The sequence below is a fragment of the Pelmatolapia mariae genome, linkage group LG1 (assembly GCF_036321145.2).
Source record: "Pelmatolapia mariae isolate MD_Pm_ZW linkage group LG1, Pm_UMD_F_2, whole genome shotgun sequence".
Lineage (NCBI taxonomy): Eukaryota > Metazoa > Chordata > Actinopteri > Cichliformes > Cichlidae > Pelmatolapia > Pelmatolapia mariae.
This window is the reverse complement of record NC_086227.1, coordinates 39698837-39718498: the sequence shown is the minus strand read 5'-3', so window position 1 is coordinate 39718498 and position 19662 is coordinate 39698837. Positions and strand designations below refer to the sequence as shown.

The 19662-nt window shown below is 46.5% G+C and overlaps 1 protein-coding gene across 5 annotated transcripts in view; it reads left to right on the top strand.

Moving 5' to 3' along the window:
- adamtsl3 (ADAMTS-like 3) overlaps positions 1 to 19662 on the top strand; it is a 196988-nt gene that overhangs the window by 93683 nt on the left and 83643 nt on the right. For all 5 annotated transcript variants that reach the window (XM_063480938.1, XM_063480946.1, XM_063480955.1 and 2 more), the window contains 3 exons: positions 589 to 716; positions 9097 to 9142; positions 11363 to 11599. In XM_063480938.1, the coding sequence (XP_063337008.1) occupies positions 589 to 716; positions 9097 to 9142; positions 11363 to 11599 (411 nt within the window). The remainder of the gene's footprint in view (positions 1 to 588; positions 717 to 9096; positions 9143 to 11362; positions 11600 to 19662) is intronic.

Here is a 19662-nt window from a genome sequence, read left to right as displayed (position 1 = left end):
GCCTGTTCACCACTGGTGAAATGGTTTATTCAGTCTCACGTTTATTGCGTCTCATTCTGGGAGTGTTGTCGCTCAGCTGTGCGGCGTCTGCATGAGCCGTTCCCTCTTCAGCCTCTTTCCTGAGACTTTGGGACTTTTTCTAGAGAGAGCTAAACTTCTGCTGCGTTGGCTCACTGTGGATATATTTGCTCTAACGCTGTAAAAAGAAATGATCTCTGCCAGCATGGCACACTTTCACTGTGTCCCTCTGAGCCTTTAAGCTTTTTTTAGCTTAAGCTTTATCAAGAATTTATCACTGAGTGTTTCCACACCTCGGGGCACAGAGAAGTAAATATATGGCCTCTCCTCCAGCAGGTTTGTTGAATTTCCAGCAATCAGACAGAAATGCAGACTGTGGTAGAGCGATGTCTGACTGTGACTGATTCTCAGGTCGCCGTGAGAACAGACGCTCGTGTTGCAGGAGCGTTTTGCTTTAGCAGGCGTTGGAAACCAACGAGGCACGCCTTCAGTCTTCTTACAACCACAAAGCTTTGGTGTGAACGTGATTTAATACGCACAACCTTTGTGTTGCTGTTTGTCCTTCTTTAGGCATCCAGGATGACCCGCTCAGATGAGGACAGGGAAATCGGCTGGGATGCCTGGGGCGCCTGGAGCGACTGCTCTCGAACCTGCGGGGGAGGAGCCTCCTACTCGCTACGACGCTGCCTCAATGGAGGGTAACCCTCATTTACCATCTAACAAGACACAATGTGACAGCATCTTTGAAATGTGGAGCGACTTCATGGCAGAAATCTGATCGTTAAAACAAGCAAAAGACCAAAATCAGCCTTCGGCGTGTGCTGTGCGAGCAGAGCGGCTGCTCTCTGCTCGGGTTAATGAGACTGTTTAATGACTAAAACCTGTCAGACGGTCACAGATCTGCTCAACTCACACATTCATCATGCCGTGAACTATTGAAGAGAGGAATGTTCTGCTGTGTCATTACCTGTTAAACAGATGTTTCAGGAGGGCGTGGCTTAGCACAATCATTCAGATTTTAAGCAGTAATTATGATAATTTACAGGTTCATCATGTGATTAGAGTATGTTTGCACATACCAAATGATGCTGCTCCATCACCATCACCAGTCATGTTTGTGTGACTTCACGAAAAACGATCACAGAAATACTAAACATGTGAAATGGAAGGATTTCCACAAAGGCTGTGTCCTGCAGTGGACGTGTCACAGCACTGAAATTCACCTAAATCTGCTAAAATGTAACCAAACTGTAAGTGAAATCTGAAAATATTAAAAAATATAAAACAAAATAAGCAAACTAAGTTTAAAAGTGAACAAGTGGGTCATAAACCCAAAGCCCAGTCACCTGTTTCTGTGGACTCGCGGCTCCTCCCACTCCTCCCACCATCATCTTTTGCCCCAAAATTTAAAGCTGTGACATCAAAAGTTGAGCAGACAGACAGCAACAGTAATTATGATGTTGCAGCAAAACAAATGGAGCAGGGATATCCCATACGCTGTCAGTTTACTCTGATTGGTCAGCTGACCAGGTGGAGCTCAGGTGTTGGTTCCAGCTGCAGGTTAACACAGCGCTAACCACGGTGCAGTGGTGCCATCAGATATTTCATATATAAATATATAAGTCACAGTATTCTTTGTTTGTGCTTGTTCGTATGTGACACGCTGCCGCTGTCAGAAGGTGGCGATAACGCACCCACAAGCTGTTTGCCAAACACCATCAAACAAGAAAAATAGAGTTCGTGGCACGGTGAGATGAGACGCTCCTGCACAAACAGGAGAAACAGCCGTGGTGTCTGAGAGTGGTTACAGATCACAGTCATTATCCCTGGTTACAGGTGAGAGCTCAGGTGAAGGCTCAGTGCCAGTGGCCTGGTGGCATGATTAATCCGAATCTACTTCCTACAACTGCTTTTGATGGACCAATGGAAAGGTGGAGGAAGGAATCCCGACACCAGGGATGTCAAATTTATTTCACATCGTGGGTCATCCACTGTGACCTCAAGTCACAGACAAACACCATCTTTCTGTCACTTCAAAGAAGTTTAACTAAATATTTCATCTTAATGTAAGAAGTCTGTTTCTGCAGAACGCCTGAGTGTGTGTGCTTCATAAAGAAATGCTGCTTTAGTAAACAGCAGAAATCAGCACGACTCTTTGGGCTCGTTTTGTCCTATTAAAAAAATAAATAAATAATGTAAGATTTCTAACACAGATGGTAAAACCAGGCCTCTGGCTTCATGTCTGACACCCCTGATCTACACTAGCATTAGCCACATTAGCTGCACAGCATGCTAACCCTGAGAGTTTTCCCGGGACGATCAGGGCTGCTTGAAGGTATCTCAGCCACAGATTTTTCAAACTTTCTCCGAAAGCTATAAAAACTACACTAAATGTAAGAAGCTAAACGTGGCACATCCTGTGCCCAAAGTAAGCGTACAGAACCGGGAACGCAGCAGAAACTGTAAAGAAGCTTCCGATGGGAAAGACGGCTGGGAGCTGTGATGAAGTGCAGACCTCTGTGTGGACCGGAGCAGATGGATTCTGGGAAGTCTGCCTGGGCTGGTGTGTTCAGTGTCTTCCTCGCACCGATAAACGCAGCGAGTGTTTGAGTTGGAGTGTGTTTGCTGGGTTTAAAGCCCGCGGCCGCCTGTCAGTCTGTCTCTGCTCGGCCGTTTGTCGTGCAGCGTTCAGGAAGTCATCAGTCTGCGTCCTGCGGTATCGCTCTGCAGCCTCTGCATTTGTCTTCATTAAATCTGACTGCAGCGCTCTCACCCGTGCTGCTGCTGAAGCATCTGCTGCGTTCAACAACACACAGTAAATACACTCACAGTGGTGCTAAAACTTGCTAATTGACACTTTGTGATTATGAGCTGAAAGGAAGATCCAAAGAGAGATAAAAAAGGAGTAAATACACTATGCAAATGAGTCTTTGAGTTTCTTGTGAAATGATTTGAAGGATGTATTTTCTCACATTTGTAGGTTTCCTGCTGTGGGCCGTGGAGTCACTGGAGCTGAGAGCGGGACGAGCGTTGGACGTTTGGTTCTGCCTGTCTAAAAACTGCTCTTGATGTTTGGTGACAGACATGAAAACAGTGGTCAGAACCGATTATTCATGTTCCTACATGGTATTAATGAATAATGGAGGATGATGTTACGCAGCCTAGCTGGCAGCACACCTCGCCATCTCAGTCAGAAATGGCGGGAAAGACGGTTAAATCCATGAATTATTGTCTTAAATCTTCAACATTACAGTTACTGAGCAGCGTAATCATGCACCCTGCGCCGTTTTGGGTGCAAGCTCTCATCCAGTCCTGCTGAACTTCACTTCCTGTTCTGCTGTTCTCATTAAGGCTCCCCGCACAGTCCTTCCCGCTGATGACGCTGATGTCAGAGCACAGTTTTATCACTCTGATTGAAGTCTGGCGTCCAGCCTTCATCTGACTGATCGAGGTTGGAAAAGACTGAGCGAGGCCTCAATCACAGCTGCCGCCGTCTGGAAGTGATTGGAGCTTCTGATTTGTTCAGACTTCATCTGCATGACGAGATTCGTTCTCCATTCGCTGCTGAACGTTAAGCAGCGCGCCCGATGACGAGCTCGACCGCTGCGTCTGTGCAGCTAGTTTGACTTGTGGACATAATTAGTGACGCCTGGAGGAAGTTAGTGTAGTGTGTGTGTGTGTGTGTATACCTGTTTAAACATCTTTGTGGGGACCAATAATTGGAAGTTTACTATACTTGTGGGGACCAAAATCCAATCCAGGTAATGTCAGGGGGTGTGTGTGTTTGCCTGCACCGGTCAGAGCAGTAAGAACTGCTATGTCCTGGGTCTCATTGCTTTGCCTCCTCTGGTGCAGACTGTGCCTTTCTCCCTTCGGGGGTCCGTGACTCCCGCTCGCTTGGCCTGTCGTACAGCAGCTACCAGAGGACGCCCTCGGCCTGTCTGTCCCGCTGCTGTCTGGCTCTTTGATTATCAGAAACATGAAAGATTCTGCAGGTAAACGTAGAGCGGCACCAAGCTTACCACCAGGTTTGGGTTCAGATGTGCGTGGTTGCTTCTAAAAGTCTGATGTGGCAGAAATGAGCAGGTGTAAGACTCGTGTGTTTGTATAAGGACAAAATTGCAGTGGCCGAATGACTTCGTTAACCCATCTCCGCTCGGCCTGCAGAGTGCTGTCAGTCAGCCGGGGTGAGTACCTGCTAACTGCGAAGAGGGACGAGTGACTAACGGATTTTAGGGAATCTGCTGGAACAACCTGATGCACTCTGGCTGATAAGCACTTAAAAAGTGTTTCACTGCAATCACGGATGTTTCACACGTCTATTTTCTGCTGCTCCGCCAGGTCCGGGTCGCAGTCTGAGCAGAGCTGCACGGACCTCCCTCACCACACCGCTGACTCCATTTCTTTCAGGGGTAGTAATAGGATTTCCCCACCATGTCCGGGGTCTGAGGTGTCTGCAGTTCATCTCAGAGACGCATGAATCACTTCAACTAGTGTGTGTGTGTGTGTGTGTGTGTGTGTGCGCAGACAGATGCCCCCTCTCCCTGCACTCAGGGTCAGAAAGTGAGGCAGAGCGTTTCTGGGTTGTGAAGATATAAAATGCACAAATGTAGTGAATGTTTTAATGTGTCGTGTCTGAGGCGTGCATGTCCACAGTCAGCTGTGTCGTCTTTGTGTTTCGTTGCTGTTGTGAACTTCATTATTTCTATTTTACATTTTTATGTATGCAAGAAAATTAACATCCTCTGAAATTCCACGGTGAATGTGCTGAAAGCAGTTCCCATTAAAGGAGTCCTGCTGAGTTCGGTGCTCCTCACCAAAGCACTCTCTGCTATTAGAGGTCAGAAACTCCATTAGTGCCTGAATTATAGCCGGTGTTGAACGTGTAAAGGAGAAGAAAAAAAGCCACATTTCCTTTCAGTTGATGTTATTGTGAGTTTATTATTCTCATCTCATCTCCTGACAGGCTGTAATATTACCTTCTCCTCAGTTTTCAGTTGGACACAAGAAGCCAAAATCATCACTTTTCTTTGTGCCAGCTGTACATTTCACACTGAAAGATGACAGAAAGCTCCGTTACGAGCTCTCAAAGGCATACCTGACATATTCAGAATACTTGTTATTATCAGCGTGACATGAAAGTAGATGAATACCCTTCCTGTCATTATTATTTACTGCAAGTTTAAAGTGTACTCTACAGAAATGTCATTCTCTTGCTCTTTGTGTCATTAAACTTCTTTTGAAGACTTTCAGAATAGAGTTGCAGATAAAAGGCGGCGACAAAGAGCCGTCACAGGAGTAATGTTCAAATAAAAAAGGATGATAAGACCTGCACGTATTTGCAGGACCCACGTGTGACTTTGATAAAATTATGAAAAGTCCGTCGTGTGCACCTGCGGCTCCACGCTGTCGTCCAGGCTCCTCCTGCAGTAAAGCCTCTACTCAGAGGTGTGCGATGACGCATCAGCACACCTGCTGATTTCAGCTCCGTGTGGAGTTTTGACCTTTGGGGATGTCAGCGAGGATGCACGTACAAGCACGCACAGCACAGATGTGAGGAGGCTTTAAATGTAAGATTGAAATTTCAGGGCATTCCTGCAACTTTGCATCTTTGAAGACAGCTTCAAATGTAATATCCAAAATGACAAGAACAGAAGCCGACACATCTCATAACCTCATAACTTGTAGGAATTACCTGTGAAGTCCTGGACTGATACTGTACGGGTGTTTGAAAATACAGATTTAACTGACAGATGAAGCCGATCTTGTACCTGATAGATTTTTCTCCTCTTTGTACCAAGAAACCAGCGAATCATTACTATAAAGAAGTGCTTGTTATGTAAAGCACATTTCACTACACTTTTGACGCTTTAAACGTCATCTTATGTGTGCACAGGCCAACATGAAGTCAAAGACCAGTGTGGACGTTTAGCTGTTGGTGCATCTTCACGTTGGTTTAAAAAGCGTGCCGCGGTGTGTGAAACAGCGGCTGTTGCACTCGATGTGCAGGTGGTCATAAATGACCCTCATTAGGTTTTTACTCATGGAAAGCGAGAGCGCGTCCCAGGAAACATCTGGAAGTTTCTGGTCGTTCCTTTGATGCCAGCACTGTCAATGGAGGAGAACCACCTCACGTATCTGATTTGCTAACAGCTGCAGTATGAGCTGTAATAAATGTTCTTCATTTTGTTCTTCCCCTCGGCCTCTGTCTCTGCACACAGGCGGCTTCCCTCCTCCTCAGGTTCTAAAAAATAATCCAAACCGCCCGTCGTCCTCTGTTAAAGGACCTCCAGTTTCTTAATGTTCACGAGACTGAACCCTGGGAGATGTGATTCACTCACGCTGAGTTAAAAATATTCAAATACAGAAAAATGCTTCTGAACTTGAGTTTACGTGTTCAGAACACTGTTGAACATTAATGTTGGGTCCTGTTGTAAATTCAGGAGGGCACTAACGGCTGTAAGCTGTAGGCATTCCACATCCACGGACCGCTGCACGCCCACACAGAGTTTGTCTCACCGTGGTTGAGTCGTCGATGCATTTCAGCAGGAGAAATCTATTAATTGGCTCATTAATACGGAGCCGTGGTCGGCCGCTGACTGTGCCGGGCGCAGCTGAACGGCTGCAGCGTGCTTCTCAGGCTCAGATCTGCACTAAAGAGCAGATTGGAGCAGAGCTGCTTTACCCCGGGATAAATGAGCTGCTACCAGTTTAGTCTAATGTTATTGTGAGTTAGCAGGACAAATGTGCATTTTACGGCTGTTAGCACACACCGAGAGATTGGGTGTTTTTTATTGTTGTTAACAAGGTGGAACAGATTTAACAGCATGTCCGTGCTGTCACAGGGAACGGAGCGCTGCGCTATGGCACATTTCACACAGGGCTCAGGTTCAGGCTGTGTGTGTGTGTGTGTGTGTGTGTTTACTTTTTCTTGGCTTTGTGGGCTCTGCCAGCTGGAGCTCAGTGAAGTGCTGAAATAGCTGCTGACTGAGTAAGGTATGCTGCAGGTGGTGTGTGCTATTACCTTACAGGTGTGTGTGTGTGTGTGTGGTAATCTATTATATTCATGGTGGATCTTAGGCCCCTGGAGGTCCGATCTGGAGCAAAGTTCAGGGTGAAAATGGAGGAAAGAGGAGGAAACAAAGTGTACATGAAGTGATGAACTGGAAACGTGCCGGGCAGGAAAGATGAGAAAACAAAACTGTGCACGTGTTTCTGTCACTGGTTGATAAGAACATTCAGCTTTGCTGATCGGCACCAGAAATAGTGATGAGTCAAAAAAAAGCTGTGAAGTCCAACGATGCAGCCATCGACACCAGTCGATGTGAGGTTTGGCTATAGACTGTATATAAAGGATGGATACAGCCCCCGTGACATCACCCCCGGTTTGATTCCGAGTCTTTGGGGACTGACTGCTGCTGCTGGCCTGAAGTGGACCTCAGAGGTCCTCGCAGGTTTCAGTGCTCACACTGAACTCCTCGTCACTCTCAGCCTGTTTTCATTTTAGACGAGTTGATTGAGTTTATGTTTGAATGCCTTAGTGCGTAGGAGAATCCAGTGACAGGATGAAGGCTGATGTTTTTAGCTTTTTAGCTTTCTGGAGACAAAAGGAGCACAAAGCTCTGTCCATGTCCGCTCCGTTATGATCATTGCAGCTAAACTGAAAATACTGCAGTGTAATATTATCACCACCACTCATCATTCCCATCGTTACCTCCACAGATGAAGCATAAATAGTTCCTCTGATGTCCACGTCAGGCCGATTCAGTTCCCGCAGAATCGTCCAACAAGCAGAAATCAGCACGTTTACAGTCTGTTCACAGCTTCATGGATGAGGTGAAGGAGGTGTAAACGGTCGGTGTAACAGAGGGTGCTTGGGAGTAGGTCAGATGGAGGCAGATGATCCACAGTGGTGACCCGCTAAAGAGAGCAGCTGAAAGTAGGAGACGAATAAGAAAACAGCCTCATCCTGAGAACCGAGGAAAACAAATCTTCCCATTGAACTTTTTCGTGATTTTCCTTCCTTTGGAGCTAAAAGAGGCCCCCCAAACACACGACATATCAGTGGAAAGCCCAGGAAGTCCTCTGTTTAGCACATCAGGACTTAGTAGGGTAGCTCAAATAAGTCAGTAGATATAGAGCAAAAACAAACGCCCACTGCAGAGAACATAAATGAACAGGCTGGTTCTCAGGAGGTTATGAAGTCTGTACTAACAGACCACACGGGAAGGCTGAGCTCCAGTTGTGGTGCAGATGGAAATTCAGGGATTTTTCAGGATGTCACTGAGCACTGATTAGCAGGTATCTGTGTCTGAGTGATGCTCCAACCAAGATAGCTGATATACCGTCACAGAAGGTCACGTCTACCTTCACAAACTAACAACAGAGGAGCTGAAACGCTTTGTTAACAGGGGAAGAAGCTGTTAGTGAGTCTGCAGCTGCTGCTGGGCCTTCTTTACCTCAGCGTTGGTGTTGTGGGTCCAGGTGAGATCAGTGGAGATGTGGGAACCCAGAAACCTGAAGGACTGATTCCACCCGTTCTCCTTTTATAATGAGAGCGGAGTGGACCTGTCTGTGCCTCCTGAAGTCCATGATGAGCTCCAGAGTTGTCTACCTCCGCCCTCTGTGCTGCCTCATTTCATCACGGTGGTGTCATCGGCATACTTGGCGTTGGTTGGTGTGGAGTCCCAGCTGAGAACACGGCCCTGTGGGGCTCCAGTGCTGAGTGACAGTGGGGGGGGTGGTCTTATTACAGCAGCTCTGACCACGTCTGAGCGCGTGCTGCCGTCACTCCACAGTCAGCAGCGTCTTCACTGTGAGCTCTGTGTCCTTTAATGAACTGAGTAAGTCAGTAATTAGGAGATTATTGTCTCGTTACACCATAATCTCTGCGCCTCAGTGGAACCATCACCCTGCGGTAGAAGAAAAAAATGACTGAGATTTTTATCTGATTATAAAAATAATATTTGGCAACTCACCGACTGATGATGGGAAACGGTGCATGACTCGCTGTTTTTAAAGCTTTTGATGTGTTTTGGTTTTAATCACTAAATCGTTTTTTCTGACCTTGTTTTATAGAAGCTGTGAAGGAAAAAATATCCGCTACAGAACCTGCAGTAACACGGTGAGTCTGAGTGGCTTTAAGGTGGTCCAGACGATGGACGTATCTTCTGTTGTGGTGCAGAGAGAGCTTTATGTCAGCCTCAGAGATGGAGGGAGGAGGGACTCCTCCATGAACGGAACAGCTGAGGTTGTTCCACATCTGCCTCCTAGTCAAAGTGTTTCAGGCTTGTCCAGCTGGCGGAGACCCTGGAGATGCTGGAGAGATTATGTCCGTCAGTTTGGAGTGGGACCCAGAAAGAGCTCTGAGCTTCTCTGCCCAGACGCAGCTGTCAGTTTAACAGAGGAATGAATCATGCCCAACCGCTCGCCACATGAGCCAGGACGTTTCTCCCGCTCAAAGGTTGTTTTTCCTTCCCACTGTTGCCAAAGCGTTTGCTCACAGATGGTCGTCTGGAGTTGGAGGGTCTTAACCTTATGAAATAAAGCTCCTTGAGATGACGCTCGTTGTGATTTGGTGATACATGACCATGACGGGGGCCTCACCTTCCAGCTCAGCTTTCTCCACCACAGTGGTGCAGCACTGGTCTGCCTGTCATGTTCACGCTACACCTTCCTGTCCCTCATCAGGAGGATCTTCCTCACTTGGGGCACCGACTCCTCCAATCAAGAAGGAACAGAGACGCTCAGACTTTTGGGCGTTCGCTCTGCTTCTCACTCAGCTGTTAAACTCAGAAGACTGAATTCACAGAAGTCTTCTTAACTTAGCACGCCATCCTGTTGACCTCGCGCTGCGATGACAGATGGGAGATGCAGCTTAGATTTTCATTTCTTCCCTGTCACTTGGTTCCTCCTCTGCACCGTCTGCCCGTCCTCCTCTTCCTGTCTGTCGATGTTGCCGTTCCGGTCGTCATCCCGGCTGGCTTCGGCGTGATCAGCTGCTGTAAACGAAGGAACAAGAAAAACCAGAAAAACAAAGAGCAGAAGTCTCCTGACCAGCACACCCAGAGATGGCACGGCTAAAAAACTGCCCAGGAATAATCTGAACAGACCAAACACACATTTGGTGTGAGTCTGAATGTGTGTATCCTCCTCTACTTCCTGTTTATCCATGAAAACTGTCATATGATCTATAAGCTAATGGCAACACCACAAACAGATCCAGCCTGCTGAAACAACCGCTCCTCGCCATTTTTAATCCGAGGAAAACCGGCCTTATTTCTCTCGTTCCCCACTGAAGTGTTTCAGTCTGGATCCATTGACTCCAGTGAGAAAAATTCCCAGGATAATTTCTATCCCGTCTCTCCGCTTGACACGTTGAGGCTAAGTCTGTGTGAACCGGAGCTCCGGCTGAAGGATACGAGCAGTGGCAGAGTGTGACTGAGTGGAGCCGATGTGTCACACCGGATTTGTCCAGTTCTCCGTCACACGGAGGAGGACGGACATTTTTGGCTGCCAGAGGAGCAAAAGTCTGGTCTCGATCCGAGACGGCGTTCGGTCCTAAGAAGCACCGAAACAGTTTCTCTGCAGCATCACCTCCTCTCAGTCACACAGACGGACTTCCAGCTGCAGCTTCATTTTCCACGTTCTGTGGATATTTGAGTCATTAAAGGGAAACAACAGCCTTAAATTCAGCTGAAACCTCTCCCAGCACCACCCTCGTCATAGAAATGTTTAAAACACAAACCCAGAATAAACTGGTGTCACAGGAAAGTGTTAGTGTGGTGCATCTTAAAAATAAGTAGTGATATTTTTATATCATCTGAAAGAAGAAGGAGGCGGTTGTAGGGAGGCTGATGGACTATCACTCAGTGATGTGGAGCTGATAGTGAGCGGTAACCAGCCATGGGAAGCTGCTGTCAGGCTTCACGGCTCTGTGGAGTGTCTGAATTGTGTTAAACCAGAGATCTCTGCTCTGCCGTCACAGACTCCCTGCTGTGAGTTTCTGCTGGTGCCAGAAAATACCTGCTTCCTCCAGCTGTTTGATCATCTGCTGAAATGTTTAAGCTCCTCCACAGGTTGGAAATGCAAAAGTAAAATGTTTGCTCCTGAGGAAAACCTCTAAAACTGTGGCCTTCAGGGCTCACCGTGGCCAGCCCAGAGATGTCATCTCTCCAGCGTGTCCTGGGTCTGCCCCAGGGCCTCCTCCCTTCTTTAGAAACAGGAAGTATAAAAGCCAAGTGAATTAGGAGGCAAAATATGAATTTCTGTCAGTCGTCACGTGAAAAAACGAGATGAGTTTATAAAGAATTATTGTGGTGACACTTTCGTCTCCTCTCCTCAGGACTGCCCTGCAGAGTCGGGGGATTTCCGGGCCCAGCAGTGTTCAGCTCACAATGACATCAAGTACCAGGGCGTCACGTACGAGTGGGTCCCAGCGCCGTACGACCCCACCGCCCCCTGCGCTCTGCGCTGCCAGGCTAAAGGCCGAGGCCTCACTGTGGAACTGGCCCCGAAGGTGCTGGACGGGACCCGGTGCCGGGCGGACGCCTTTGACATGTGCATCAGCGGAGTGTGTCAGGTAAGGGACGCCGTGAGAAATCCATCCTGAGAATTCCATACTGCTGGCATGAATAGACAGTACTGAACGTGGGCACGAACCGCTCCCTCCTTTCTCGGCTCTCGTTTTTTGCAGTTTTTATATTTAATAAAAGTGAACGTGGAAGTGCAGCTTTTATGTTCTCAGGTTACGTTAAGTATCGAGCGTTTGCTGCGTTGTGTTGAAGCCCTCACACAGGTTTGTGCTCATGATGTTGAAGCTCCTAATGATGCCTTTGCACGTCCATAACTCAGAGTGAGCACACCCTCAGGTCATTGAACGCACCCCGATCGGCTCTACGGAAACCAAAAAGCTACAAATTGAGTTTACAGACAGAGCCACTGCGACTTCACTGCACGTGATCTTCAAAATAGGCGTAAAAACTGGAGCTCTAACTTCCTGGCTTGTCTCAGCCGAAACAGCCGTATTATTGGTCAGACAGTTGCATTAAAACTACAGCACAGGTCTAGCAGACAGCTATTAGCTACAGCTGTGCCTGCACATCTGTCAGAGTGCCAAAATCAAACAGGTGATGAAATGTTCGTTAGGACATGAACTATGGAGACCACAGAGCCGTTTGTTCCTGCTGTAAGGACGGAGGGCTTACCGTTGGAGCCTGCCTCATGTGGATATGAGAGGAACTGCAGGTCTCAGTGTTTTCCACACCGCCTTCTTTTCCAGCCTGGGAGGTTGCCAGTTGGAGTCAGCCCCGGGAAATAAAGTGCACTCTCCTGTCCCACATTTAATTGACACATCTGTCCACCCTTCCTGGCTCTCTGTGGAGTTTGTAGCTCTGTAATAACATCAGCCCGATCCGCTTTGCTTCCAATAAACAAGAGCCAGAATTGTGTTTGACACTCGAGTTCACTTGAGGTCGTGTTTTTGGCGTGCCTCTTCTACATTTTGGCCTCATTAGTCCAGTTTCGTCCCAGTTAAACTGTGATGATCATCACGGGCCACGATGAAATAATGAAAGCACTGAGACGCCAGAATCACCCAGAGTGGATTATATACGGACCCTAACTGCTCGACAGGAGCAGCGTCGCATGTATCACACAGACGCGTGTAGTGACTCTTTGGATGGCGGCCTGCAGCGGTGGCGTACATCTATCACGAGGAGCTGAGAAACAGAACTGATGAGCTTTGGACGGCTTGTTGTTTTTCATTTTCTTGTTATCGTCACTTTGGCTGCATTTCATGCTGCATGAACACGGAAACACCGAACGGCAATTTCACTCTCCAGCCAACAGTTAATTAGTTAAATTTAACTCAGCCTCTGAAGTGTGGCAGTAAACATGTTAGAAGCACTGGACTGTAAGCTGTGAACAGAGCGCACCGGTACGCTCGCTCATTAACAGCACACAGTGTCTGCACACTGCCCAGCTCCGGATCTCCTCACTGCTCACTGTGAAATGTTGAAAATGTTTAGTTTAAAGGGGAAATTTAGGAACTCACAGTTTGGTTTTTTGACCTAAAAATATATATATTAGATATATGTGAGTGTCTGCAGTGGCTGGTTCAGGAACCTTCTCCCTGCAGAGCACCATTAGCTCGGGGATGGTGGTGTGTTTCCTCTTCACTGACTGAAGTCCTGACAGAGTTTTCTGCTGTAATTCAGAATTCAGTATTCGCTCAGTAACAGCGAGCTGTCCTGGCCCAGATGCATTAAAACACATCCCAATGTGACACCACAACACAATCGGGTTTCACGAAGAGCACGCCATCCGTCTGGTCTCATCTATCCACTGAAAACATGCAACACACAGCCTCCTGGTTCATCCGTATGATCTCTGGCAGACTGCAGATGGGCAGTGTTTTTCCCTGCCGTGAACACTGCTGTTGTTGTCCTGATGATGATTCATGAGCATGAATATCAGTCAGGAAGGTGGCTGGTCCGGACGACATAGATGTGGATGTATGGAGATGTGTAACACAGTAAGGGGAATTGTTGAAAAGACTATATCAATGGGCCAATAGGTTCGACTACAGGAGCACAGGGGTGTGTTTAAATGAGACACAGAGACAAGAATGTAACTCAAAAGAACCAGCCAACGTTAGTGAAATAAACCATAAGGTTGACAAGCACAGGTTAAAGGCACTTTACAATTGCAGAAAGGAAACTTACAAAAGATGAAAGAAAAGTAAAAGACATAAACTACTAAGACAATGACTTGGCCAAGTGTTACTTTTGGTTTTCAATGCTGGGTGCACCCTAGTAACCTGACTCCTTAACTTTTAACTTTTATTAAAAAATGTTCAAGGGGTATAGTCCAAAAAATTCCCAGGGTGTGAAAGAAAATAGGGGTGAGAGAATGTCAGTCAGTGGTCTTGTGTATAACCAGCTGTGTGAGAAAGTGTGAGTGATACAGTCCTACCACACCGCAAGGTGCAGCGGATCATCAAGAGGAAAAGAAGCGAATCTCAGTCTCTCTAAGTCCAGGTGTGAAGGCTCGCCATCTATTTCACCAGAGAAATCCACCTCAGGAACAATTCAGCATACAAAAAAAACCTGACCTGTCAACAGACAGGGTCAGAAGAGCAATTCAAATATTAATTATGCTGTTCTAGCTATAATTCACAACTTAGGATTTTGTTGACATCATATTCGATATCAATTTGCAATTAAAATACTCAAATTTGCAAAAATAAAACATCTCTCTTACATAAACTATGCATTACTGCAATATATTGCCATTATTCTTATTTTAAAAATTGTAATACAAACACTTTTCTAAATACATTATGAAAACATTAAAACTTACAACCAAGCTAAGTAAAGTTAGTGCATATGCGACAATTATTAACCAAACAATTCAGATAAATTCAGTTATTGAACAATAAAGTGCAAAACAGACTTAAACTGAGACATGCAATATGTGCTCAGCGATCTCAGTGCATCACGGCCGAAGACAATGGTATGGTGTCTCTCGGTCGAACCATGCGTGACTCTAAACAACGTAACAGGGAAGGTTTTTTTCTTTAACGACAGTAATGCGACGTGAAGGAAAATAAACATAAGCCGCGCTTCAAGTGTTACCTTACTTCTGGAAGCAGATTGAGATGAACTTTCAGGCAGCTGATAACAACTAAAGCTAATGAAGGCTAACAGTTTAGCTCCACGCGGTACTTTCTACAGTCGCCAGAAAACTGCAGCATTCGCCTGTTTCCTCACTTTGGCTACTTTTAACATGAAAGGCAGCTGATAACCAGCGAACTTATGTGCAGCACAGTTGTTGCAACTTATATCTAATACTTTTTCCAACTCAAAAACTTCAGTCTCTCAGGGATCAAAATTTGGCAGCGCAGCTCTCTTTGTCTCCTGCCAGCACGCGACTACACACACTAGCAGCGAACACAGAGCAGGTGGGTGGGACACACAGCGGCAGGCTGCTTTCCCATTGGTCAAAGCATACTGGGACCTGTGCATTTCAATTGGTTGGGCAGGCTGTCCATCTCTCCTCATATTTATCAGTCCTTAAAGTGGTACCCTCATTTTATGTGGGTTACAGATGTCTCTGAGACAGGGCAGGAGATTGTTCAACATCATCTTGGAGAGTGAGAGGAATCCTGAGGAAGGGAGAAGATCAAAAGTGCAGATCTGTAGGAACTACAGTGGGAGGAAGCTAGCTTCAGAGAGTAGTTGAAGAAGAGCGGTGATGATCAGTGAGCAGCAGGACGGCTTCATGATGAGAAAGAGGTTTCCTTGTGATTGCTCTGAGAGGGCAGATGTTGGCCAGGTCTTTGTGGATCTGTGAGAGGAAGTCAGGAGTGCCAGAGAAGGATGTGAAGGTGGTGCAGGACATGTACGAGGAAGTGTGCAGTAGGAGCGACAGATGGGATGAAGGTGGTGGTGGGATCGCATCAGGGAGCTGCTCTGACCCCAGTCTTGTTTGCAGCGGTGATGGAAAGGCTGACAGACGAGGTCAGGCAGGAGGAGCAGGCGGACTATGATGTTTGCAGACGACGCTGTGATCTGTAGTGAGAGTAGGGAGACAGGTGGAGGAGAGCCTGGAGAGGTGGAGGTATGCTCTGGAGAGAAGAGGAGCAGCAAGACAGAATACACGTGTGTGAATGAGAGGGAGACAGGTGGGAAGGTGAATGTGCAAAGAGCAGAGGTAGTGAAGATGGATGTGTTTAACAACCATCCACAGAGAACGCAGGCAGGGTGAAGCGGGTGGAGATGAGTGTCAGGAGTGATCTGTGACAGAAAGAGAGCAGCAGGCCTGAAAGGGAAGATTTAAAAGAAGGTAGTGAGAGCTGCTGTGAGGGTTCGGAGACGGTGGAGGTCGAGCTGAAGGTGTTGAGAGCTTCTCTGGTGAGCAGGACGGACATGAGTCTGATCAGAGGGTTTGCACATGTGCAGAGGCGGGAGCATGGAGGTATCAGACAAAGGAAGATGAAGATGGAGCTGCCAGGCAGGAGGAGGAGAGGAAGACCTCAGAGGAGGTTCATGGATGTAGTGAAGGAGGACATGCAGAGGGTCGGTGTGACAGAGGAGGAAGCTGGGGCAGGAGGAGGTGGAGGCAGATGATTCGCTGTGGTTTATGCAGAGCTCCAGAGGGTTTATCAAAGAGTTCTGCAGCTGTAAGCTCCACCGAACTGCTGACAAAATCCTTAAAGAGCAAGTTTCTCTTAATGAGACGAGCGACTTCTCCCAACTTCACATTTTTGACTCAAACTAAATGTGTCGAGACGAAAACAAGAGAACAACACTGAAAGAAAAAGCGAGAGGAGCTCTGACAACGAGTAAAGAAAAAAGTGGAAAATTGTGACAGGAGGAGCGAACAACAGAGGGAAAAGGGTTATTTCCTCTCAGCTGCTGCAACAACAGCCAGTATAACGAGCTATACCGTTCTCATCAAATCCAATAACACGCCCCGCTTATACAAATCCAGCTGCGTGCATCACACTGCACCTGCGACCGCGCTGCTCCGTGGATGGAAAAGGCCGATGCATTCGCAGACCGACACTTGAAATTACACATTATCCTTTAATGGTGTCTTTATACACAAGTCGTAAGAGGCTTTCTCCATCCGCAGCTGTCATCCTGATCTTTCAGCCTGTATTTACTCCGAGGAGAAGCTGTCCTCCTCCCTCTCTGCTCCGCTCGCCTCCATTCAGCAAACGCAAAGATACATAAACACTGTGAAGTGGCTGCAGGGTAACGGAGCAATTAGGACACGAAATAAAAATGTTCAGTGTTTATATGCGGTAGTTTAATATCAACAGAAGGTTTCAGTGTTTAGATCTGAGGCTGCTGTTTCCCGGCCGCTGTGCCAGAACCGCTCATAAACTTCAACGCAAGTTCCTTCTGATGTGACACAGTGTGTGTGTGTGTGTGTGTGTGTGTGTGTGTGTGTGTGTGTGTGTGTGTGTGTGTTCCCATCATTTAAACAGAGCCTTTTATATTTTCTTAAAATGACACATTTCGATTTTAAAGACTGAGAAAGTCTTAATGAGGAGTGACGTGTGACCCTGGGGATCTGCTGTTGGCCCGATTTAAACTTTTGTCCTCACTGTGAGAATAAGTTTAGGCAGAGATGACATCGGGATTAAAATTGAGTCTTTTACAACATTAAACACACGTTAAAGCATCAGGAAAACTTTTCATTTTCCAGGAAGGTTTGAAAACATGAACAAAAGACGTAGAACAGCAGATAAATAACTCTTTAACTTTCCTGTTCAGAGATGGGATAGAGAGACAAAAATTCAAACTATGAGAGAAGACAAAACTAATTACATAAAACACACCGGGAGTTAGAGAGGTGAGTGCATCATGGGAATCCCCGGCAGCCTACATCTATTGCAGCATAACTAAGGGAGGATTCAGGGTCACCTGGTCCAGCCCTAACTATATGCTTTAGCAAAAAGGAAAGTTTGAAGCCTAATCTTAAAAGTAGAGATAGTGTCTGTCTCCTGAATCCAAACTGGAAGCTGGTTCCACAGAAGAGGGGCCTGAAAACTGAAGGCTCTGCCTCCCATTCTACTTTTAAATACTCTAGGAACAACAAGTAAGCCTGCAGTGTGAGAGTGAAGTGCTCTAATAGGGTGATATGGTACTACAAGGTCATTAAGATAAGATGGGGCCTGGTTATTTAAGACCTTGTATGTGAGGAGCAGGATTTTGAATTCTGGATTTAACAGGAAGCCAATGAAGGGAAGCCAATACAGGAGAAATCTGCTCTCTCTTTCTAGTCCCTGTCAGGACTCTTGCTGCAGCATTTTGGATTAACTGAAGGCTTTTCAGGGAGTTTTTAAGACTTCCTGATAATAATGAATTACAGTCGTCCAGCCTGGAAGTAATAAATGCATGAACGAGTGTTTCACTCTGAGACAGGTGGATTTGCATGTCTGTGCAGTTTAAGCACATCATGTCCAATTGTTTTTTCCCTGTTTTTAAGACTGTATTAAATGAGCAACCAACCACTGGTCAGTGACCAGCTGACCTGAGTTGGTTTCTTCTGCTACCAGCTGGTTCCAGACCCTCAGATGTGTCATTGATGGAGGAGGTTTCTGTGATGCAGCTTTACTCAGCATGTACGTCCAGTAGGTGAAGAAACAGCTGATTAATGATAAGGCCATCAGCATGCTATAAAACCGGCTGCCATGGCGATAAAAATCAGCAGAGAGTGCATGCAGCTCCATGCAGCTGGACGTGAAGTGACTCTAAAACTGCAGTTTTTCTGAGACGCCGTGATGCTGATGGCCTGCAGCCACTAATGGTTGAGATTCTGCGTCAGCAGAGAGGCACCACTCATTTCTGATTAGGACTAATCAAATCAACGGTAATCCTCACACGCGAGAACCCGCGCTCACGCCCGCACTGCAGCGTCGGCCTGAATGAATGAAGTTAAATGCCAGTTTGCACTGATTATCGTGCCAACAGATATTTGAATTCTCTGATAACAGTTTGTCACCTGAAGTGAGGATGAAATATTTGCACAACCCTGACGTTCCTTAGGTGCACTAATCTGACATTTTGTGGCACACACTGCAGATTAGACGCCTCTAATCCTCAGAATTACACCCCAGCTCAGTCACTGACAGCCTGATGCCTTCCTGGGATTTTCTCAGCTGCACACTCCAGAACACCAATTCCCCATTTCATAGTTTTACTGTGAGTTATGATGAATCTGTCAGACGCTAAGTTAAACCACGCGGGCTTCCTAAAGCTGAAGGAGCTTCTAAGATTTGGTTTGTGAAATGAAAAAGGTCATCTCACAGCAGAAAACAGTGCTGTTGGAAGGATGTGACACGTGCCAATGATGTGTAATTTCCTCGATTGTTGAACTCAGTTCAGCTGAAAACAGCATCTCTGAAAAGTTCTTTGTCTATTTTCAGAGGTTTTCTCGTAAAGACACAATTTTATACCCTCATCATGTGTAATCACTGCTCTCCACATTTTTCCTTTCACCCTCTTACGTGTGTGATGTGTGCAGGGTTGACATTTCTGTACAAAACACAATCTTAACTCACTAAAGGCAAAACATCAAAGAGTATTTTCTGCTTGTATGGAGGACCAGAAATGCCAGAGTTATGAGCCAAGACGTGAGCTGACTCAGTAAATCCAGATGCCATTGAACGCATCCTACCATCCATCTGTCCTCTGACCTGTGCTGCTTTAATCCTGGATGTCTCTTTTATGCTGGTGCCTCAGTCATCCAGCAGAGGCACCTGGTGTCTATCAACCAATCACAGCTGAGTGCACACTTTAAATGGCATGTGCTATTTTTGATTAAAGCAGAAAAGGAGAGTAAAGGCAAAGGGAGCTGTATTTAATGCCATTTCTGTCATGGCCGGGATAGCCGACGTGTTTGAGGTGTGGACCCAAAAGCAGACACGGGAGAGAAAGCGAAGTATAACCAAAGGTGAGGCGAGAAACTAAACTAAAACCTAAACATGAACACTGTGATGTGGAACGTGAACCGGAGCATGAAAACTATCCTGAGACTTGACGTAACAGGACACGAGACAAACAGACGACGCGACACTGAACAGAGGGAGACAGAGGACCTAAATACACAGAAGGGTGACGAGGGAAACAC